General features: G+C 35.1%; 1 protein-coding gene across 1 annotated transcript in view; it reads left to right on the forward strand.

Annotated features, from left to right (window-relative positions):
* Positions 1–22,781, forward strand: part of TUSC3 (tumor suppressor candidate 3) — a 131,652-nt gene extending 108,871 nt beyond the window's left edge. Inside the window, exons 8-10 of the mRNA XM_065836760.2 lie at positions 11,913–11,987; positions 14,336–14,426; positions 22,499–22,781. Coding sequence (XP_065692832.1) covers positions 11,913–11,987; positions 14,336–14,426; positions 22,499–22,514 — 182 coding nt within the window. The 3' untranslated portion in view covers positions 22,515–22,781. The remainder of the gene's footprint in view (positions 1–11,912; positions 11,988–14,335; positions 14,427–22,498) is intronic.
* The last annotated feature ends 2,868 nt before the right edge of the window (positions 22,782–25,649 follow it).

Raw genomic sequence — 25,649 nt, forward strand, 5'->3', positions numbered from 1 at the left:
AAAGACGATTAAGAGACTGGAGCATCTCTCCTATGAGGAGAGGCTGATAAAGCTGGAACTGTTTAGCCTAGAGAGGAGAAGGCTCTCAGAGGGATCTAATCAATGTGTATAGATACCTGATGGGAGGAAATGAAGGAGGAGAGAGTAGTGCCCTCAGACAAGACAAGAGGCAGTGGGACAAATTGAAAAACAGGAAATTCAGTCTGAAGACAAGATGCTTGTTAGCATGAGGGTGACCAACTCTGGAACAGGTTGCCCAGAAAGGCTGTATGTAGAGTCTCTACCTGTGAAGAATTCAAAAGCTGACTGGACATGGTTCTGCGCAACCTGCTCTTGCAGGTTGCTTGCGCAGAAGGGTTGAATTAGGTGATCTCAAGAGGTCCCTTCCAATCTTAACCATTCTGTGATTCTGTGAGTTCTCCAGGTTTGATATCATACCCTAGTTAATGTTATGTCAAAATCACATTGTATTTGTTAAAAGTTTTGGAAGCACATGTTCATTAGTTCTAAATTTCCGCTCCTTTTCCTGGGAAGAGAGAGTTAAAGATAAATAGTCTTACCTAAAAACTGCCAAGTGATTATTAATTTAATTGCTACATTTTTTGAAAAGTACACAGAGACGGCTATTATGTTTCAGATGAAATTTCTTGTATAATAGATAGTATGCATCTTATTAATATATTCTTTGTTTTCTTTTTGTATAGCCACAATTTGTTTTTTAATGTTTTTTGGTTTTCCAAAACTGCCACAATTTAAACAAACCTGTTATCTAAAAAAAAAAAAACAACCAGTTGGCTTCTTGGGAATGAGAAAAGTAAATGCAAAACACAGCTACAATTAAAAATAAACAAAACTTCTGTTCATGACATACTTTGTTTGTCTGACTCAGGCATGAAAGTGATATATTTTTGTTGGCAGAGACAGTCTTTAAACTGGGAAGTTGGCTAACTACATTGAAGCAGCTGGCTGAAAGAATCCTTTCAGTGAGGTTGTTCATTGCCGCTTGCAAAATGAATTCTCTTAAGGTTTCATTTCATGGCTCAGTACTGTTAAGCTGAGTTTTTAGTCACACAGAAGTTTCACAAGTGACAGGAAATTTTGACAGATTTTAAGTTATGCATGAAATAATTAATATTTCTTTATCCTTTCAATGTTGATAGGAATTATTAGCCACTTCATCGCTTCTTTATTATTTGTTTATTTGGGAAATGTTGATAGAAAATGTGGGAATTAGAAAAAAGGATGCCAGATTGATAAATAGTCATACATTCTCTTTATCCTTTAAAGTTTAAAAGATGCATTCAATTTTAAACCAAGACGTTACTATGCTGGTAATGTACATGCTTCATTTGTTTGCGTCTTTTCACTTTTTAATAGTAAGAACAAGGACAAGGTTGTCACTTCGTGCTAGATCTTGAAATGCAATATTGTGTTTCTCTGTAAAGTGTATTTTTATACCTCTGATGAGAAAATATGAATTTCCAGTGCATTTCTATACTTGCTTTTAGATAGTGATTCTACCCAGTCTGCTAGATAATTTCCATATGAAGATCTGCTGTTTTTTCCCAAGCTGTAGCTACAGAATTAGGACATGGGTGAGGAGGACTTGTGAAAATGTCAGATAGTCTTTTTCAATTATACAGATTTATACAAAATTAAATTCAGTAAAACCTATACAATGTTCCCGATCATACCAGGTGTATGCCCAAAATTTTTATAATATTTTAAACAAGTAGTTTTAGTCCTAACAGATGGTGATTAGTAGTAACACAATGGAAGTCACTGTGATAATACAGCATGGAAAGCATTACATCAGTAAAACAATTCAAAAAATTATTTTTTAAAAATTGATTATTTTTTTACTTAATTTTATTTTTGTGAAATGTGTTCTAACAGCCAAAATACCGATATTACAGTTAGCGGAAGATCAGACTAACTGAAATGGATTAGATGTGACACTTTCTGAAGAGATTAAAAACTCACAGTAAGCAAACACCTCAGAACAAGGAGGCCGTATTTCATTTCCAAAGTCCTAAACTTAGAAGTGGTTGATGGGAACCATCTTACCTAGTCCATAGTGTCTTATACCTTGAGTAAAGTTACCTTGTAGAAATTGAAGAAAAATATCACCGTATTTTGACAAAAGCCTTGTTGAATTCCAGGCTGCAAAATAGTGAATACAAATTTGGGTAGACTTTTAAAAACTGAAGAACAGTCCTTCATGTAAGAAGTCACGTCTGTGATTCTGATATTCTTTTTACCTTAATAAATGAGGATTTATAGATCTTCCAGAATCACTTGCCTAAACTAGTTTTTGACTGCAGTGTTTGAGGTGAAATTTTTCTGTGGTCCAGAGCATGTGGAGACACTGGGCTACACTCTGCTGGCTGACTATGGAGGCAGCTCCAGTCAAACTCCAGCAGAGCATGGCATCACTGCCTTTGTTCTTATTCCAGGACCATTTTAGTCCACAACAGTTTAGCTGTACCCTGCCAAGACAGAGATCTCATCTATCTAAACTGTGATATATCCAAATCCACAGAGTTGGCTTGGCATCCCAATGCAACATTCCCATTAGTGGGAATGCAATACAAAGTACCTGGTTTCCCATGCTGAAACAGAGTTGATAAGCTTTGCTGCACACACACCAATGCCTGCTCAGTCACTCAGAAGGCACTTTGGAACAGGCTGTTATCTTAGGTATGGAGCAGCTACATAGAACTGACATCCAAAACTGTGTCTGAGCTAGTAAAAATCCTTGTGGGTAAACACCTAGCAGAGAACAGTGAAAGAACACACATGGATATGATGGTGCTTGTTATATTACACACTTCTGTGACTTTCAGACTATTACTAATAGGAAGCTTTGAGGGGTTTTTGTTATGCTGACAATATGACTGTTATTCATTTTTGTCATTATTTAGCTCCCCTTTTGTCTTGGAGAATTAAGTTTGAGAAATAATTATGGAAATTGTATAAATGGTGGTTGAAGGGACCTCTGAAGATCACATACTCCAATCTTCCTCTTAAAGCAGGTTTATCACCAACACTGGATCTGGTCTTTAATGGCTCTGTCTAGTGCGAGTGTTTAAAAACTCCAGGGGTGGAGATTGCATAAGCTCTCACGGCAGACACAGAAATGAAGTTGTTCCTAACATCCAGTCTGAACCTCCCAAACTGCAATTCATGTCTTTTGCTGTTGTCTGTAACAGTCTTGTCTGTCAGTCATAAGATTTTGGCTTCTCTTTGGATCTTTTACCAGCCCTGTAGAATTAGTGGAGTCTTCAGTGATGTTTTCATTCAAAAATGAACGGAACATTCTAGGGGGCAGAATAATGAGATCAATTATGTTTAAGCTATGTTTAAGCCTAGAACGAAAGCAAAAGGCAATGTTTGCTTTTGTTCATGCTACTTTACAGCTCATTCCTACCCACAGATCGGCAGGTACTTTTTTTTTGGGCAGACAGAATGCAGTAATAATTATTTCCAGAGGAAAAGTAATACTGAATAGCAGTTAGGTATAAGTTTGAGGTTGCATTTAATCACCCATAAAAACATGCTGGTCTTTTAAATATCTGCTTTCAGTTTTCTTTGAAATTGACCAACTTTGATTTTCCTTCCCAGGAGTGACAGAACCTTATTACCATTTACAATTGAAAAGGAAATTTTGTGTAATACATAACGGACTTTATCCCCACATCAGGCAGATGATCACTGTTTCAAGCAACTGGGTAAAATTTGCACACATTATAATTTGTGGGTTATGTAGAATTATATCAATATTGGACTGTCCTGTGAAGTAGAAGTGTTATTGGTAAGTCATCACAGAAATGGATGTTTACCTGCTGTGGAATACATATTATATGTCAGACTGCACAAACAAAAATTATTTAAATAAGAGCATGGTATAGATTTTATTTAAATAGAAATCAGTTTTGTTAAATGGGTATGAAAGCAATAACTTATGTGGAGATATCAACATGCTAGACTTTGTGCAGCCTGCAATGCTAGTTCTTTGCTTCTGAAAAGCTTGAATATCTCTGAGGACCATAGGACTGCATAATTTACAAAGAGGAATAACTTTGTTCACATGAGTAGTTCTGGTAATACAATCTATTTGTTGGCTAGATGTCTAATTCTACCACAGAAAAAAGAGCACATATCTCAACACATTATAGTTTAACAATAGAGTGTAGCATCTTCTCAAATTATCGTCACAGTTTACATCCATGTGTATAAGTGTAGCAATGACCGTTAGGCAGATAGGTAGAGAATGATTGTGCAAAACAAAACATTCAACCAAAATCAATGATTTAGGGATTTTTGAGCCGGATCTAGCATATAGAATATTGTAGCTCCTAGCCACTGATTAATACATTCTTATTTATTTTTAATCATTATTTGAATTCATTATGACACAACATTCTGTAGCAATGAATTTTCAAGGTTAACTTCACATAGTATGCAGAAGTTATTCCTTTTCATTGTTTGTTTTTTTTTTTTTTTAGCCTACAATTTGCACTATAACCGTATTTCTAACTTTATTTAATAAGTCACTGGAAATAGTGATTAGTCTGTCCTTCTTTATTTTTTCCCCTTTTCCTTTTGTTTGGGGCTTTATAGAATTTGTCATATAGATTTCTCTTCCTTTTCTTGTTTTCAAGTTGAAAAATTCTACTCTTTCCTCATGCAGAAGATGTTCTAGGCTTCTGGTGTCTATTCTTTTACCCCTTCCCTAACAGAAATGGGGTCGTAGATGATAAGAGTCAGCAGAAATGATCAGCTATTAAAAAAAAAAAAAAAAGGGTAGTTCAACATTCTGGGAGAGACAACGTAAAGAGAAACTGAAGAGAAGAATATTGAAGTCCTGTTGCTAGAGTTAGGGAGGATAGTTATTAAGAAGACAGAGACAGAGGAGATATAACAGTGAAATTTATAGCTGTCATTTTCTAAGAGGAAAAATGTGAAGTGATCTGTACAATCAGTACTACTGTTGTAAGTATATATATTTTAATACAGATCGAGTATGTTGACTGTTGTGAACCGAACATCCATTGGAGTGTGCAGTGTTGAGCTGTAAATATGGCTCTGGCTGTGAAGATGCAGTAAGAAAGGTAAGGAATAGTAGGACTGGAGAGTCTGAACTTCAGTTGAAAGATACTTTCGTTTCTCCCTGTGGTAGACACTAACCAATACTACTAATGAGCATCCATTTTCATCAGGTTATTATGTCATTCCCTTAATAAATAAAACTGATTTGAATGTAATGTGCTGTTTCTTTCCTTTTGCCATAACAGTAAATCTTTTTTATATGGAGTAAGTTTAAAAGTTCCAGTGAATATTTTCATTATAAAAAGAGTTTCGGTTATTAAGCAAATTACTTGTTGTACAGGAGATAAATCTAAACCGTTATTATAGGAATTAGCAGTTAATATTAACCTGATAACCTTTCTCATTATTGTTATTAAACTTAGTTAACTGTGATGCTAATAAAACACATGCATGTAAGTAAACATGGAAATGTCTTTTCAGTTTATTAATTTGGATACCCAAGGCAGAGTTTAATGTGACAGCTGTGTGGGTGGAGATGAGATGTTGATTGAGAAGGAAAAAGAAATTTGATTGGTTACAAAGAAAAATCTTTTCTGTAGCATTAAAATTACGCCTATTATGAAAGACATTTCCTGTCCTACAGAGTGAATTTGAATGAAGTGTATTAAGTGCCTCTTTGGTGTAAGGACACTTAACCACAGAATGAATTTAAATGGGAGATGTCTTTCTGTGCATCATCAGGGCTCATGCAAAGTTACTGAGTGTAAGAACCTGAAATTTTGAGTCAAAGTCAGTAGAACAATACTAATTTAGCTCTTGGTAGTAAGACACTATCAGTCATGCATAACGGAATCAAATTGTGTTCCCCAGAGATTATGTAAAAGGGAGAGATTATGACAACTAAAGCAGTGAGATAAGGTTTTTATATTCTTAATCTTCAGGATAAGAAAACAGGGAAGAACACCACAGTGGAAAAAGATAGTACTAAAAGTACAAAATTATAGCATATTTAAGCATGTTTCTTAATTAACTGTGAAAATCAATATCCAAAGCAGCAAAACATTCTGCATGTTTTGTGTTCTTTACTTGGGTTATCCACCACTACTGTCTGTTAACCTTGTAGGCTCTTCTGACTTTTCTGGAGTATCACAAGTACTTTTAAATAGCTCAGATAAAGTTTCTTTTAGGCAATGCATCTGTGTTCAGAGTTTAAGAAATGAAACTGTTAATAAAAATCCTTTGATTATTTTAATCTCTAATATACTTAACATTAAGGAAACTAAACTACTGTTATATATCTACCTGTTCCGGAGATGTCTATACTTCTGTGATTTTTGTCTGTAGGCAATTAAAATTGTAGAAACAAATTATGAAATGTACATAAGGTTAGAAAAAAATATTTATTTTGTACAGTGGCAAACCACACTATAAGAATTGTGAGATGGACAGAACTAACCTTGAAACTCTATCAGATGTGATTTACAAAGTCAAAAATGTCATCAATAATAAATGTAAAACACATCTCCCCAAAGTTAGTTTTAGGTGATCCTAAAAGATGACAGCAATATGAATAATTAGGATGTAAAACAGGCTGAAAATCCCTCAATGTTTGATTAGTGATTTAGCACAAACTTAGGTATCTATATGCTGTCTTGTTGCAGTTGAGTTAATATGGATTCCAATGTCTTTCTCTTTTCCTGAAGCTTTTAAATGGCCTTTCCCTTCTCAAGTGTCTAAGAGCATCACAAGAGGAATGGTTCCATCAGATTATCCATGGACTAGAAAGATAGTCTCATAAATTGAAGTTGAAACTAATTGGAAATCCCATGTTAATAGCAGGTTGATTCTCTGCTCTGTTGAAATGACGAAAAGGCATAAAAAAGGAAAGTGGTATAGTTTGGTTGGCATTTAAATGGTTGAAATGCAAACTTCCAGGTACCTCATTGTTGGGAGTTGTGTATTCCAAAGAGTCAAGGGGAACTCCAGTGCCAAGACTTACGTAATATTTCCTAAAATTCTTGAAAAGCCCTTTGTTATAGCTGAAGCCAGAACGTTTTAAGCTGAAAGCACGTTCAGGGTTATTGTATCAGTACAATGAGATTTCAGGCCATTAAAAAAAAAAAAATGAAGTACATTTTGATTGTGTACAATTCATGCTTAAATTAAATTAATATTCAAATAAATAATTTTCAGCCTATGCTCCATTTTTTTCAACTTCTGAGTTAGGAATCATCTGTCTTCACTGAGGTGAGACATACAGTGATTGGTATCTTAAATGTGCCTCTTTCCTCAGCCCTCAAGGCCTGTTGAATCATCCACTGGGATGGTTATGGTTTAATTGAGAAATGATTGTACATTGAATAGGGTAAGTGGAATATTAGAATCATTGCTCATTGGTTCCTGAACGGGAGCAACGTTTTGAAAGAAGTCATGAGACTAGTTTCATTGCAGAACCATGCTTTTTGTCTTCATTGGTTTCGTGAACCTATGATAAAAAACTCAGATTCTTGAGCTGGGAAAAGCGGCTAACACCTTGTTTTCAAGAATTGCATGTAGCTGAAGAATATTTCCTAAATAGAATTGCTAGAATGCATGTTATGTTTGGATTTTTCAAATGTAAGTGGAAAGTTAGGTTCACATGGAAATGGTTCAGATAAAGAACCTGTAACGTGGTCAGTATTTCTGAAATTATAGCAGGTGTTTTAGAGGTTTAAGTATTAGTAGGAAAAAGTTAAGACAGCAAAATGCTGCCCTCGTAAGGAGCCAGTAAAGATTTTTTCATGTTCTAATCATCACCTCCCAACCCCCACACCCCCAAAAAAAACTAAACAAAGAAAAAAGAAGAAAAACCACCATAGATTTTCCTGTCGATCATATTATTCCTTCAAAAAACATGTATGTGCTTTGCTTTGTTCTGTGGATGATAAAGTGAACCAGAAGTTTTTAAAGGTTGTGTGACAATTTCTCCCCATTTTAATTAACAGTAAACTGAGCACATACTTCAGTGGATGAATATTTTGCTCTGTAGTTTTCTTGCTCATGTCTTATTAAACAACTGCACGATCTGCAACTAAAAGGTAGTTGTTTCTTTATGGGTATGCCACATTTTGTGCTCTTGGTAGAAATACAGCAGAATAAGAATGAGATCACCAAACTGTTTTCACAAAAGTAACCAAGTGTTAGTCAACTTGTTTTCTTTACTTTATTCCTCATTTACTACTAAGTTTGTAAAGTAAAGATATAAATCATATTTCACATTAGTAAACTTACGAACTATCAGGTTTTCTTCTTTTGGGGCATTCTGACTGGAATTAACAGTGAGTAAATTTTCTGTTTAAGTATGCTAGTAGAAAGTGTCCAAAATTTCCTAGTAATTGCTCTTATTTTGTAGGGTATGTATCATTCTGGAGTTTATTGATCCAATCTTTTTTTTTTGTATTGAGTTTGTTGTTGTGGGTTTTTTAATACTTCCAATCAGGCATCTTGGTTTTTTCAGGGCTGAATATTATGTTCTATTATTGCTATTTTCTGAATAATCTCATGAATTTTGATAACTGTCTTTTTAATCCTGCTTTAAAACTCTTCTTTATGTATCAAAACATTCAGAACCTTTTCAAAAGCACTACCTAAATGATATATGTTGTCAAGTTCTGTGAAAAGCATGTACCAGCTGGGAAAAGGAGCAGCAGAAGTTTAATATGTAAAAGTGAAATCATTCCAAATTTGAGAAGACATATAGCTGGATTTACACAGGAAAAAAATGGTACAGAGAAGTGCATTCATCAGAAAACATGAGCATCTAAATTTAAATCATACGCTAGCAATGGACTATCTGAGTGCCACGTTCCCTCCATCTTTTCAGAATAGTTTCTTAATGAATAATGATAGGGATAAATAAATTAGAAAATAAGTACATCTTCTCATGCCATCTCATTTTTTGCAGATGGAAAATTGTCGAAATAACTAGTTGCTAAAATTTTGCATTCTGCACTGCTAGAGAAATATGATACTGTAAAAGATTATTTTCAGAGCTAGGACTGTTGCTTTCTTTTTTATAGTATCAAAATAATGTAAAGACATAACATCCTGTGTTACAAACAGGAGCAAAAAATAATAACTATATAATCTATGTATTATAGATATATATTCTATATATAACTACATATTCTGTATATTCTGTGGTAAAAAGCTAATTATTGCATTGAAACCACAGGTCAGTAAGACTGAATTTTTACTTCAACATCACAGAGCTGAGGCAAGTGACATTCTTAGAGTGCGAAGGTAGAAAGCTGATGTTGTTGAAGCTAAAAGGCAACCAGTGATGCTGAAAACTCAACGATGACCAAAGTTAGAAAGCAACAACTGAAGCAAAAATAGTGACAATGTGAGGGAAGCTCTAGGGGTAATGATGTGAGAGGGGAGGGGAGGGGAAAGGAGAAGGAAAGGGGAAGGAAAGGGAAAGGAAAGGGAAGGGAAAGGAAAGGAAAGGAAAGGAAAGGAAAGGAAAGGAAAGGAAAGGAAAGGAAAGGAAAGGAAAGGAAAGGAAAGGAAAGGAAAGGAAAGGAAAGGAAAGGAAAGGAAAGGAAAGGAAAGGAAAGGAAAGGAAAGGAAAGGAAAGGAAAGGAAAGGAAAGGAAAGGAAAAAGACAAAACTACAGCACAGTTCAGCTGGTTACAGATCTAAAATTCTCTGTTGCAGAGCAAACAGTTATTTTCATGACACTGTTATTCCTAATGGTAAGAAATGTGAATTAAACTCATGATCTGGTAAGAAAATAAGAATTACGTTACAGAAGAGTTGTCTGCCAAATGGCTTTTTAGTGTGCAGTTGCTTGGTTGGTTTGTATTTCAGATGCAGCCAGGTAAGGGAAATAGCAAAGGAGCACATTACATCCAATGTTGCATGGGGTAATCAAGCAAATAAATTTACAAAGTAGTCCAAAACTTTTGCAAAAAGTAACACTTCTGTGAGAGGTTCTGGCAGGTTACCCTCACATCTTGGGCATGGATATTTTTTAGACTAAGAATAAAAACACTACTATAAATCTAAGTAAGGTATTGGTAAAATAAAGTTATTAGATAATACTACATCAGAGGCTTCTCTTAACAGGGTAGAAATACATGTGGATTTTTTTTTTTTTTTCTCAGCCTTTCTTGGTGCAGCTTCCTCAGTTCAGTTTTATGCTTTTGTAACTTTTGAAAGCAGAGAACTGAGTGATTCTTTCCAATTATTTTTCCTACGTCAAGCTTAGCAGTAGCACAGGAGATTTCCAGTCTCTTATGCTCAAGAATCTGCATCTTAACAAGCAAGATTTTTAGAAGGTAATCTTTGCCTTCCCTTCCAATTTGCAGTCTCGTGGATTTCAGGGTTGGGTTTTTTTTTTTTTTTCATACTTTGCAACATTTTTTAATGTATTTTGTCAAGTACAGTAATAAGCTTCTGGAAAACTTGAATAAAGCCATTTATTCATAAGACTGACCCTGTGCCTTATACCTTGTGCATGTGTAGGTAGGTAATTTGGGCTACTAGTGTGTTTCTAACCAGTGTCTAATTTAGGACTGTAGGTAGATGTCTATATCAAAGAGGTGCTGTTAAAACTTGTATTTCCTTGATGTTGCCTGTTGGAATCTGCTTCCTTTCACCATCAGTCTTTGCTTTCTTTAATCCTGTTTTTCTTCATTTGACTTTTATCATTCTATATATAAGAAGTTTGGAAGTCTCAAACCTGCTAATCTCTGATGAAGTGTGATGATGTTACAATTGACATTTCTAAATCCTTTTACTCATGCTCAGGTTAATTGAAACTGTATAACTGAAATTTCAGATGTCTGAGTATTTTGGGTTTAATTTTGAACATTTCTAACATAAAAATGTTAATATGAACATTGATAGGATTAACGCAAGTATATTGTTACAGGGTGCAGATATTATTTATGGATGTAACATGTTTGAAGTATCTCTCATGAATTATCTGTCTGTGTAAATAGAAACATCTTACAGTTCTCAAAGTTTGTAGTCATCCCTGGGATGAGTAATGCTTAAAAAAACAACCCTATTCAAGGATCAGTTAACTCTGGTGAAGTTTGTATTTCCTGAAATTGTGAGATATAGCTCCCCTGATGCACTTGTGCTTCACTATGGCATTCAGGCAAGTCTCCTCTTCAGAACAGATGTTACGCACATTAGTAACCATCTCTTTTTGTTTATACAGTTTCAGCTAAACAGTTAAGTGAATCGTTTAAGATCTTGCTAAATTAGTGAAATTGTTTCATCATTAATTACTTTTTCACATCTGTAAAAGTTATAATGAGACAATAAAACACTGAAAGTGACTGGGACTTTGCCTCTGAGAAGTTCCTCTGCTAAACTGTTAAGCAATATGACACTAAAGAGAAAGCTAATGTCTTATCTAAAAGCAGAGAAAGATAAAGCAGTCCAGCTGCTTCAGTTTGCATCAAATAAATGACCAATGAATTGTGTGCGATAAAATTGAATAATTTCTGATTCTTATAGTTTGCGTTTTAAAAAATCCTTTACTACCGGTTTACAGAATATTGTAAGATATTGGGGAATAGCTATTTCCATAACTGTCCAAGATTTGTGTGCCCTCCTTGACAGCTCATCCTTTAAAGCTTTTTGAATCTTCTTTCCTCTTTTATGTAGAACGCACAATGGAAAATCTTACTACACATTTTTGCTACAGGTGAGTGTATTGATACAGTACAGAGTGCAATACACTGTTTTATATCTAAGTACAGTCTTTCACCTTATGAATTTCAAAGCTTTAGTTCGTAGATGTACCTTTGTGGCTTTCCGAGGTATCCACACATCTGCTGTTTTCCTTGACAATGGTGATACAGATGCTGCTATCACCATGGGAATGGTACTCCTGAATGAAGCTGCTACCTCCAAAGGGGATGTTGGAAAAAGGAGAAGTAAGTTATTTTGTACAACTAAGACAATGTTTAGGCAATTAGAAGACATTGAGAATTACAAATTAATATCTCATTAAGTTTGTAGAAGCCAATTTTTACCTATTGTGGGGTGGAGAAGATGAAAGTAAAAAAAGAATCTGTTGATAAAGCTGCATTCACATGAAGTTGTAACAGTAAAAAAAAAATGTTTTAAGCATAGTCAACCAAGGTATAGCTTGGCTCAATATCTCCACCACATAGTACGGAATAAATGCTTTTTGGATTTTGATTTATATTGAAATTCAGTGGCATAAAGAACAGGAGTTTCAAAACATTTTTTTTCAAAATTAATTTAGACATTTAAGATGCTGAAGATGACAGCATCCAAAGGAATGTGAAAATTCTTTTACTTGATATGCTTTGCCAGTATCATGTTTCCAAAGGAAGGTGAAAGCCCAGCAGAAGATGTAATACAGAACATATCCTAATCTGCAACATCAAGATTCTTAGCCTGAAGTGCTAGTTTTATATTTTTCTGAATGTTGTTGTCATTCAAAATATTTGCAATAATTTTTGGCAATGAGTTGCATAAACATACAGTATTAAAATATTTCATCCAGATTTAAACTTCCTAACTGTTATGTTAACCAGCCTTTTACTGAGTATGACATAGGTTGAAACAAATATGCCAATCTGCCTTTGTACCTTTTATGGTTTTTTTGTATCCCGTGCCTCTTTGTCACATAAGGTGTTGAAGATTTTGAAAGCCACCAGACATTCTACGCTGCTTCCTCTTTAGCTTCTTCTATGTAATATATATAGAGATATATATATATATATTGCGGATTGGGCTGGCCAGTTATTTTCTATAAAAGCATTATGTAATTCTTCATATAGCTGGTTGAATGTTAGCTAGACATCTCTAATTTATAGTGATTTGCAAGTCTACTTTATTGAGCTGTAGATGTATAATTTAATACTGAATATCTTTTACAGTGTCTAGCTTTAATACTGATGTCAAAAGAGACAGTGACATGAGTTTAATTGGAGTATGATCTTAGATCACAGTTGAGATCTGGGTCTGTGAACTTGGACACAGCAAAATGAGAAAGGGCTGCAGTATAAATTCAGACTCTGCTGTGGCCATTATGTGAATGCTTTCCTTGTACCTGCCTTGCACTGGTCATGCTTTGCAATCAATTAATCCATGCTTTGGAATCATATTTGTGAATGGTAATTTCTTTATAATGATGTGTGTTTATAAGATTTGTACATGGCAAGTTTTCTCAAAATAGCTGCAGAAATTTTATATTTCAATTGACGTGTGTCAGTTTCCACATGGTCAGTTTTAACGAAAAAATGCATCTTTGTCAGCTTCCCTGGCTTCATGGTTGCTCATCCTTCTCTCAAAGCCAGCACACTTTCGAAGCATGAATATTACCATTAAATAGCAAAGGTTTAGCTAAAGTAGGAATAGTATAAGAAAAAAAGGTTTTAAAATTGAAGTAGCTCACTAGAACCAAAACATTAGTGAATGTAGATGAGCTGCATCTCAATTATATGCATCAGCTTGTAACATGTTGCCTTTTTATTTTAACTTATTTACATGCAGTTGAGCAAGCTGTCATGATCAAAAAGGTTTTATGCTATTATTACACAGAGTGCCAACTGGTGTTCCAAATTTTATTTGCTAATTTATGCATTTACTTTGCTAATTCATTTTTTGCCAGAAAAGGCTCAAAGCGCTTGCATCTGGATACTATCAGAAGGCCTGCGTCATTGTTATTTATCTTCAAAACCTAAAAAATTATATACCTATCAAGTTAAAAGTGATTTTGCTACCAGCCTTAGAACTTTATCTAGTTCTTAGTAGCTAAAACATTTCACTGTTTAAAGTAGTTGCTAAACCACCTTTGCTATTACTTCAGCCTTAGATGGTTGATTAGAGATAACATGATTATATTAGTGAAGGAGCATTTTTCTAAAGATAAAATTTTTTTACAAAAAGAACAAGCAAATACCTGGAATTACATTGCGTGATACATATAATTTACAGGGTTATTAAATCCATTATCAGCAGTAAGGTGTTTGCATCCACATACTTTCGAGTTGCAAATTGCTACTCTTTTTTCTTGAAAATACATTTACACTGACAAGTCATTTTTTTCTTTATAACCATAAATATTATTTTCATATGTGTTTGAAATCCTGTCAAAAGATAGTGGGCACCAGTAGTCAATGCAGTAACATGTGTTTATTTAACTGTGTCAAAATTCTGCGTAAATGATTGACATAAATAATATTCTGTGTAGATATTCCAGTTTTAGATTTTTTTTGTGTACTAATAAACAAAGTTATTTTCTTTCCAGTAATATGTCTGGTAGGCCTGGGCCTGGTCGTCTTTTTCTTCAGTTTCTTGTTGTCAATATTTCGCTCCAAATACCATGGCTACCCATACAGGTAATCTCTCATTAGATTCTTATCTTATGGATTTTAATAGCTTTGTATAAGTTTAAGAATAGCTTTCAGGTAAACAGTCTTTAATTTTTACCACTGCAGTCTATGAGAGCTGGAAGAAGCAGGAAGAATAAAAATTAATTCAAGCAAACCAAAAAAGGACTGGAAATATAATGTTGTTAAGATGACTGATAGGGCAGATCAGTTAAATAAATTTGAGCACGCACGTGTGACCCACACACTGCCCCATGAGAAATGCAAAATAAAATGTGCTCGAGTTTATAAACCTTTATTGGGTGTTTATTTGCGTACCTTTATAACTAAGATATACATAAGGCACAAAACCACCAAACCAGTGTACAGTGCTAAATCATTAAAAGTACCTTCTTTTATTGTCAGTCACACCAGAGAGGTAATAAAGCATTATAGTATTTCTGAATTATAGGGACAACTGTCAATTAAACAGTTACAATTTGTCTGAGAAGCAGAAAAAGTAGAAAAATAGTAAAGAAAACACAGTTCTTGCCTTTTGTAGGTGGATGCTTTCAACTGGGAGGTCACCTACAGAGGTAGTCTAGACTTCTGATTCACATCTTCTTGCTGATCCATTTATATGGCCCATGGCATTTTCTTGTGATCCTGGTACCATTGTCAGATGTACATGAAAAACCCTGGCTAGAAGAAAAAGTGCAGTTAGAGAATTCTGCAGTACTATAGTGATGACGAACCAGACCACTGAGTTAAAAGCAATAGAGTGACATTTCCTGCGTCATCAAGTTTGTGGAACAAGACAGAGACCTGTTGATTTCTCTCTTCCAAAGACTTGTTTTGTAGGATGGCTAAATAATTTTAATGAAGAATGCTTTTTCTATTGCATTATTCTCCAGGAATTTTGTTTGATTGACTTTTGATTCTATTTGAAATTTTGCTGTTTTTCCCATTGCTTCAGTGTTTGCTCCTTTTAAACTTCTTTTTTTCCTGTAGAGTTCTCTGTATATACTTATGTATACAGTTGACATAGTCTTAACATGCAATTCTAGGCTTTACAATAGAGATGATATGCATGACTGCTGTTTCCCCCCCTCTAGTTGGCCACAGTGCATCTAAGAAGATTAGTTTCTCCTTATTTCCAGTGAAATGGGTTTCTATAAACTAGTAGACTAGTCCTTCACAGAATATTACTCTACATTACTATTACCATGTTTGGAAGAATAAGTGGATGATGTGTGTTGCAATGTAGATACAGTAACATTTTGCAGAAAGATCTGCCATGATGAAATGTCGACTAATATGTATGTAAGAGAAACATTAGTACAGCAGATTCAGAAAGTTATATTTTGAAGTAGAGGACAAAAGAACTATCTGTTAATCTTAACAGTTCTATTATTTTTATAGCCACTGTTAAAGAATAATATGAGGAATACTTCAGTTTTTCACGGATACTTCTTATTACTGATTTCTATGACTAGGTCTTGTGATTAGTGCAGAAGCCTACTTAATGTTGTGTTGGTAAAAACTCCAACTTGCAAAGCCAGTTTAGATTTAACATTTGAGCTAACACATAAAATTTTGCTATTACTTTTTCCTGTGAGACTTTAGAACTATTTTCTTTACTGAGCTTGGTCAAATTATGCAGGTGAGTTGACATTTAGTTTAGATCTTCTCGGTTTTAGCATTTAATAACATCATCTCAAGACAAAGAAACCCTTCTTGCAACATGCACAGAAGGTGTGTTTCTGCTTTTTATTCCTTTCTGATGAGGAAAGAAGTCTGTAAAGGGCCAAATAGTATCATATAGCAAGACTTCATCAGTATCGAGTTAGTAGTTTGCCATCTGGGATAGTCTGTATGGTTTCTCAGCATCCTCTCAGGAGACCGCCTTCTAGCTTGACCGACATGGGGTAAAAGACAGGATCCAGTTTTCCTAAGCATGAAGTATTCATACGTCCCATTAAGTGCCTAAGTCTTGAACCTAAAAGAAGAAGGAATTAGGACCTTGATGTACAGCTCATAAGCTCATTTGATTTGCACTGGCAAGGAATGTCAACCAACAGTCTGAGCTCACTTGCATCTTCTCATAACAAGTTTACTAAAAGGAAAAAGCAGTTGTTGTGTTCGTTGCCGTGCAATTTAACAGCCACTAAAGAAATCTGACAGTCATACTTGTTTCATTTTTAGTTCTTTCGTCTTATCACCTGTTAACAACATGTTTATATGACTGTGCTAATTTCCAGACTTTGCATGGCTTCTGTGAATGTTTGCACTAGGGTTTTTTGACTGCTGTATGATACTAAGGATGTCTGAGGTTGAACAGTACCTGGTGAGCATTAGTATACTCTGTGAGTTGGCATATATACACAGTACCATTGATGTTCTTGCAGACCTAATTGCTCAGTTGTACTACATATCTTGTAGTATCACATATGTATAGTAAGCTGTAAGAATCTTAATTTAAGTAATGTAGGGGTTGTCCTTCTTTTCTCCCTAATTTGTTTGCTTTAAATTTTGGGTGGGATGGATTTTTTTCTTTCCTCACCCTGTCCTCCCTTACAACTGAACCTGTATTTAGTGAAATATCAGACATCTTTTCTTTAGAGTGCCTAGCAGAAGTTGGAGCCCTGTGTAGATTTTGTACTCTTCTGTTGGTATACAAGCTGCGAAAAAGGGACATCGAGAACATCAGGGGTTTGGGGAAGAAGAGGAAGAGAAAGAGAATTCTGAATTCTAATAAAAGTTTAAAGAAATGTAGTTTAAATGCAATGCATGTAGAAAAGAAGTACATGTATTAGTATGTTAAAACCGGTGAAGAAATAAATAAAAGAAATCCAGGATATTGCTGAATTAATGATTCATCACACATTACAATCCCGTTAAAACAGATAGTGCTGCATCATGTTGTTACTGTGAAGGAATTATTAGATCCATAAACCAAATCCCACCTGAAGGAGCTAAGTAGATTCAATATCACAACTTTTGTTTGTTTGTTTGTTTTGTTGTTTTTTCAACATTGTTACTGATTCTGCAGGATTAAGCAAGATCTTACAGGCTCACTTGGACTGTCCTAGATTCTTCATGTTTTCATGGGTATAAATTAATCATTCAATCTTAAATCCTGACTCAATGCAGAATTACTGGAAACCATCACTAGAACTGATCTTTTTGCTTTGCTATTGTCAAATTTCATTTGCTAGTTTCCCAAATGTGTAATTTACTTATCTGGTCCTTTCCAGTGTTAAATCTTTCAAGTTTCTGTTGGTCTTTTGGGTAGCTCTGACCCCATTTCCTGTTATTTTAAAAAAACATACTGTTGATTCTTTGACACTTCAGTGATCTCATCTATGTAATCCTCATGGCAATGCCATAGTGTTTCTTAGGAGAAGCCTCTTTGGTTTATGTCCATAGCTCTTATGAATTTTAATGAAGCGAACCTGCAAAACACTAAGGAGGACTAAGTATATAAACTTTGTTATTTTCTCTTTCCCCTTTTAATTTAATATCCTGCATTTTAACTTCAGACATCTATGCCGGTATACAGTCATCTGTCTCAGTTCTTTAGGATCTTCCAAGGAGTTCCATGCCACATCAATCAATCCCAGTGTAGATATATCTTAAGATGTGAAATATGTCTGTCTTTTTACTTTCAGTGGTTGTAGGTTTCACCTTGAAACTATCAGTCTTTATGTGATAAATTGTCCTCAGGCTAGTAAAGCTTTGCCTTTAACAATACTAACAACAACGCATACTAATGATCTGTCAAAAAAAAAGAATGTTTATGTTGGCTTGCCTAAAGCAACAGTTAAAGAGAACTGAAATCGTTTTAATGCTATGTGCATCAAGCATCAGCTTCACTATTCTACGTTTAAAAAGTCAAGTATGCTACAGTGTTTCTGTTCTCTGGCACTGAAAAACCAAATAAGTCCTTTATGAAGCAGCATGCATCAATAAAAAGTGAAGGAGTAGCACAAGCTGCTGTGCATCCTCTTTCTCTCCACTGACCTCTGTGTACTGAAGATAAACCAAAACAGAGGTGGATAAACATAAAGCAGGAGTCAAAAACAGGAGAAAGACTGTTATTTCCATTTCTAGTGTGCATATATTAAAGTACTGGGAATGCTGTTATTTCTTTGACCCTGGTAATGCCATTGTCATTGTTAATTTCTGTGACAAACAGGAAAGTGTCCAGAGGACTGCTAGGTAAGTGCACAGGTCTATCAATGTGCTCTTTAGAGGGCATGTATGTAGGAAGGGAGAGTAATTTTGTTTACATTTTTTTCACCCACTTCAGACATTTTCTAATTAAGGTTTTGATTCTTACTTCCGTAGAATTTTCTTCTTGAAGGCTAGGGTTAGGGAAAAAAATGGTTTAATTAAGATGCTGGTAAAATACCTTTATACAATAAAGCATTGGAATGGGAGAGGTGATGCAAAACGGAGGTCATCATGAAGGTTACTTACTGAGCAAACACAATTGTGATGGATGAGCTAGCATGTAACAAATCTCTCTGCTAGAGTCATTTTTATGATGGCAGAGCTTTTTTGTGCCTGCCCTAATCCACCTTTTTATGGGAACTAGATGAAATTTTTCATTTTGCTAAAACTTTCGTTTTAATTGCTGTCATTAACTGTTGAAAGATAATGCAGTAATTTTATTTTATACTGTTGAACATTTTCCCCTTTTTAATGCTTTCTGGATAAGATTGTTGATATATCTGAGAGAATCTTTTCTGGAAGCATTCTCACCCCAATATTTGAAGTGAATAAGTGATATATTAAGTATCAGGTACTCAGTGACTGAGCAATAAAATTTCTTTATATCAACACAGAATTTTATCTGTCAACTAATACACATGGGAATGACAGAGACTGCTCTTAACTATAAGCCAAAAGCATGAACTCCGATTTAGCTTTGCTAGTCAGGGAAGAGGACTCTCTGGAAACCTCGCTTTAGGCAATTTCAGTCCAAAAAACACAATGAATATTAAAAAGAATGAGAAGGATGGTAAGAACAAATCAGAAGACATTAGTACACTAGCAAAGTATTGTGTTGTAGGGAATGTTAGGACTGTACATATTTGTAACACTGGTTTCTTTGAAAGGACAGACAGACGCAAGTCTTATCCACTGTTTACTGATGTTGAAAAAAAGTCCCACTTTTTTTTCATTAACTAGCTTACATTAAATAGCTTATTCAAGAATATTTGGTACCTGCAGTTGAGTGTTTCATTATCAGATTAACCTTTGTAGCCATTGTATTTGAGTATTGAAAAGAAAAATGTGAAGAGTTTTTAGTCAAACCATAAAAAAAAAAAAAAAAATCAGCCTTCTGAACTGTGTATTGGTGAAATGGAAAATACATATTCTGCATTGATGAGAAGAGAAAATGAACTAAACTGCAAGAAAACATGATAAAAGATACCTTATTTTCATAAAAAAAATCATAAATGTTAAGTCAGACAGGAAGTATTCATTCATTGCTTACAGAAAAACAGTTAATGCAACAAGAACAGAAAATTGCAAGGTGCCCCAGACCTTGAAAAATCCTCTCATTTATGGTATACACCATACAAGAGATGTTTGTCTTCATTGTAATTCAATTAGTTTCAGTAAAGAAATCTGAGCAATTGAAATTAAATGCAAGTGAATGAAATTGAATAGTTATTTCTTGGGAATATGCTGGTAAAACACCAGTAAGTAAAAGAACTAGTATAATATCTGCAGACATATAAAATTAAGTTTATTAATAAATGTGAACACTGCTAACAACTGTTTAGGTCTTCTGTGTTGATTTCATGCATAAGCAAATTGATTCACCTGAAGTTTATGAGCTCGTAAATCTACCTCTGATAAACACCAAGATTCACATTCAGGTCTTAGTGTTCAGCAAAATAAGCTACTTTCTTCTAAATGGAAGAAATCAGGGTTATTTTAAAAGACAGGAAAACAATAACACACAGTTGTCAAAGCAAAGCATCTTACATTTGTCATTTTCTATACTACTTCTCTTAATGTGGGTAGACACCATGTCCAGAGCTCATTCAAATGGAAGGCAGAACAGCTCAGTCTCCTCTGTTCATCGAAACCATCCAACAGGACACTGAATTAATGAACATCACCTACATGTTCAGTGCTGGTTTCTTGTCCTTTAAAGAACGGGAGATCTGAATTCCAGGTGTCTGGCCCCATAGCAGATCTCTTAACAAGGGTGCACTTCTTCTGTGGCAAACAGTTTGCATGCTCTTCTATGAGAAGGACCTACCTTATCTGATTGCCACCATTAAACATGTCTCTTATTGCTTTTGTGGCTTTCCTGAAATTCTGGTTTACAATTTACTCCTACCTATTTTACCCTTTCCAGTTAGTTGATGTCAGTTTGACCATACTTCCCTCTTCTGTTTCCCCCCTGCTTTGCGTAAGGGGACATGGCTTCATTTTTCTTTTTGCAGATCTGTCAAAATAGATGTTGTCCAGTTTGTTATTCCAGATTTTTCAGAAACTCTGCCCACCCACACCACCTTCATTTTGGGTGTTCTCTAGTGGTTTTGTTGGGGTTTTTTTGTTTGTTGTTTTGTTTTGTTTTGTTTTGCTTTTTTTGTTTTTGTTTTTGTTTTTATGGTGTTGTTGGCTTTTTGTGTTTTTTTTTCCACCTTGGACTTTTTCCTTCTATCTGTACCTAGCCTCCTAAACTTGTTTTCTAACTTTGATATAACTATCAGTGTTCACATTACCTTTATTCCATAGTATATCTCTTAGCTGCTAAAGATGTAGTTTGCTTGCAGACAGACAGTAAGGAACAATAGATACATTAACTAAAGTGACATTGCTGTGTTTGTATTTCCTACAGTTATATCATTCATTCTTCTACGCCCCCCCCAAGCCTATCAATTCTACCTTTCCTGATTATTGTAATTTTCAAGTCTTAACACTCTGCCCCCAAAACTTTTTAACTACCAGTGTTCATCCTCTTTATTCTCTTCTCCCCTTAATTCCTTCTTTCCTGTACATCTCCTCATGCAGCTGTCCTTGACCTGGGTTATCTCTTTAGTCTCATGTGCTCAGCATTCTCCTCTCCACTCGGCACCCTACATTCAGCTCTTCATGCGGTTGCTCTTGCTAGCCTTTCCCTTTTGACAATCACTTTACTCTCCAGCACCCAGCCAGTTGCCATCTGTTTTGCCTTGGTTTGTATGTCTTGCCTAATGAGCTTGTCAACTTTTTGCAGCAGGAAACATGTTTATATTGGTACAGTCGTTTAAGCTTATGGCACTTGTATTTATGTTTTGTAATGATTAATTAATTATGCCATGAATGGAAAACTGGTCAAAGTACTGCAACGTGTGTACACTAGAGCACACTGCATAGCTATAAGGAGATGAAAGATATTTCACACAAAGCTAGAGGCAGTGAAGAAACCCTTCCATTCAGTAGTTTATTGCTTTTGTGTTCATACAGTTAACTTGGTCTATAGGCATGCACAAGTCTGTGTTCCCATTTCCCAATTTATGAGATAAGCCTTTGGTAAAGTACTCACTAAAAATACAACACACAATATGTATCTACTTTTTGAAAAATACGAAGTTTCACTCCAGGGTTAAAGAAACATCAGTGTAATCTGAAATTATTGATATTTTAACAAAATAAGAAGCTCAAGAGTCTGCAACCCTACAGAAGCTTGCTAAGTCCTCTGTACCCTCCCCACTCTGGGACCACTTCAACAGGAAAAGAAGAATGTTTTAAATAAATCTGAAACATCTCCTGGGAAAGGTAGTTCTCAGTTTAAGTAGTAAGAGCAGATGCAGAACTTGATTAAAGAGAACAGATGTTTGAAGTGCAGTTTGCTTTTTAATTTTTTTAAATACACAAATTAAAGTTTCAGTCACTTAAGTTTTATTTGATAACTTTCATGCTTGCTTAGTAATTACTAAATGGGATATAAAAACTTAAGAGATTATTACACAAATATCAAATGACATTTCAAATGAATGTTTTGAAACCCTTGTTTATTCTTTTCAAATAATTATGATGCTGTGGTTTTTATGCATCTTTTCAGCATTTAATCATGTTTTCTTTCTTTTCAGCTTCTTAATTAAATGAATTCAAGAGGGATTCATTTAGAGCTGCTTACCATGAAGATAAGCTATAACTGATAGAACCTTCCCACCAATGTTACATGTATTCAAGAATCTTTTGTTGGTTCATCTGTTTTTTGTGATAATTTATATAATATGCTCATAGAGTGAATGCAGTTTCATGCAATGAATGCATAATTTATAGAAACTTACAGTAAACACCTCATTGGGAAGTACTAAAAAGTTATGAATATAGTGTGCTCAAGAATTTAAATAAATTTCATTATAATGAGCTTCTGTTTAGCGGTTCCTCATTAATTTTAGTACCTAAATCCAAATGGTATTGCCAAGATTTTTCACCTGAAGTTTCATATAAGGTTTTGAGAGATGGTTTAGAACTGAACAAAATCTTATTGGCTGAAGTTGGACCAAGGGTTGGACTTGATGATCTCTGAGGTCTTTTCCAACCTAGCCAATTCTGTGATTCTGTGATTCTGTGATTCAACTACTATTAAGAGAAATACCATGGTGGAAACTGTGATTCAATGACTACATGCAATTTGCTTTGAAACAATATCACGTATACATATTCTCTGATCACCTCAGACATGTTGAACCATTAATATAAAACTATATTCTACATATTTTCATCCTGAATTTCTTCTTTTCCTGACTCAGCTGTAATCAGAGTACATGCATTGCCAGTTCATCTCACATGCCAAAGGTTGCAATTCAAAGTGGTTTGTGGAATCTTGAAGGCATGAAGGCTTAAATCAGTCTGAACTCAGATCCTTTTAAGCTGACTCTTTGGTGGCAAAATGGAAAGATGGGAGGGCACCAATATTTTGTAATCCACAACATGCTTTTCTTTTTCTTGTAAGTAGCTGCAGAAGGAATGTATTATCCAAAATTATGTTTGTAAAGCAATACAGATGAGTCTGCTCGAACCAGAGTTACAGCATTTGCCAGTTTTTGGTGTTCACCCGGCTTTCTGATAAGCATTAAAAATGCCATTTTTGTATCTACTTACATTTCATATTACATAAATTGCTTGTAAACCTTTGCATAAGCCTACATAGTGTATTTGTGGCTCAGAAAACAAGAAGTATCATATGAAACTCTTACCTCAGTCCTTCTTTTCCTCTCTGCTGGTACTTTTCCAAGCACCAGTTCACAGTCCCTGCTGTTCCAGGAATGAAAACAAATTGTAATTTCTTCATTTATTATATTGGAATGCCTCTAAATATGAGGATAAGATTGACTAGACTTTACAAAACTCACTTTGTCTAATGCTCTAGCTGTTCCTTCTCCAGAAAATACCAGTATGTTAAGAACTGAGAAGCACTTTAAGACAAGAAATAACCTGTCCTTCCTGTTTTATCTTACGTACATACATACACACACACAAAAACAAACAAACAAAAAAAGAGCAGGACTGCTTTGAAACTAGAAGCTGGGGAAAAACTGACAAACTCAAAATATGTGTTTCACAGACTGATAGGGACTGCGAAGAAGGATGCAGGCTTTGCAGAGTTGCTTAGGCTGTTAGCTAGGAGGGCAGATCACATTCTCTGGAGAAGGCAGATCAGACTGCCCGTGATGCCAGTTGACTGGCACATGACAGAGCGGTGAAGCTAGGGCAGAATTTGCAAGAGCTTTGTATCAGTGCTAGAAGCTTGTGAAATGAATGGAGGAATTATCAAGTGTGGTATCTAACAACAGCCTTGGTATAATAGGCATTCAGAGACCTGGTGGGGAAAAAAATAATCAGTATTATACTGTTGCCAAGCTATTGACTTGAGAATGACCCAGGAGGATATGTGGGTGACAAAGTGGTACCATATGTGAAAGATTACACAGAGTGCAACTGCATGGACATCTCACAGGAAAAAAAAAATTCTGAAAGAGAATTAGAACGGTGCTGCTGACCCCGATCAAGATGACAATAGTGATCAGGAAGTCAGACTCGAGAAACTGGAAGTTTCATACAGGTAGTAGTAGTGAGAGATCAAGATGGCATCTTAATGGGATTAAGTATTTCAGCTTGTGATAAGGTGTAAAGTATTCCAGTGATACATGACTGCTTCCTGGAACATCTAGTAAGTCTCAAATAATAACCAAATAAAAAGTAACAGCTTGAGTAGTGCATGGGTACTAAAATAAGAGATATTAATGGGAGAAGTACTGCCACAATACAGTAGGCTTAATACTGTTTCAAGAGAGGAGTCAGAAGTGAAATCTGAACAAATAAGCTGAAGCAATGTAGAAATAAATGCAGTGAATAAAACACCACTCACAAAACCCACAAACAACAACAAAAAAAGTAACAGTCCAAATAGCAAGATGCATATGACCAGCCGGGGGGCTGTTAAATACTGTGTTAGAAGCCCAGGTAAAACATGCTGCAATTCGAAAAAGAAATGAAAAAAAAAAAAATATAAATTGCATGATAGGAAATTTACTTAGAGTTCTGTGTTTTGAATTCTGGCAAGAGGAACAGGAAAACTCACAGCACATCACAAGTCAACTGTAAACACGACAGGTCTAAAAAAAAAATCTGAAGCTGATGCTCAAGGTTGGTAGCATGGTAGCACAGAATTCTTTAAATATATCAGAAGTAGGGGACCGTATAGGGAACATAGTGAGAGCACAGTTGACAAAAGTTTAAGAAGGTGCACTCACTAATAAAGACACTGACAGAGAAACCAAATTCTCTGTAGCAGCTAGGCCAGAAGATCTAGATCAATGTGGTCTAGCATCTTCTGTGTAATTGCTTTAAATAGATAAGATAGATCCTGGTAAGACCTCAGGACCAGTGGCATTTATCAAAGAGCTTTGAAAGAAATCAGAAGTGAGGTTGTAGAACTGCTAAGCAAGGTGCCTTTACCTATCATTATAGATTGCCTCTGTATCAGAGGACTGATGGATTGCCTACGCAGCTGTCATCTATAAAAAGGAGAGTCTAGAGGGAAGACTGAGCTACAGACCAATGAACAATTTCCAATCCTGACAGGATGGTCAAGTCTGCAATAAAGAGTAAGTTTATTGAGAGCAAGGATAAACATAGTCATCTAAGAAAGCTGTAGGACTTGTTTATACAAGAATTTAAGCTCACAAGCCTTGGAGAGGGCTAAAATAATGTCAGAAAATGCACATGAAT

Source organism: Patagioenas fasciata, chromosome 4 (assembly GCF_037038585.1).
Source record: "Patagioenas fasciata isolate bPatFas1 chromosome 4, bPatFas1.hap1, whole genome shotgun sequence".
NCBI classification, from domain to species: domain Eukaryota; kingdom Metazoa; phylum Chordata; class Aves; order Columbiformes; family Columbidae; genus Patagioenas; species Patagioenas fasciata.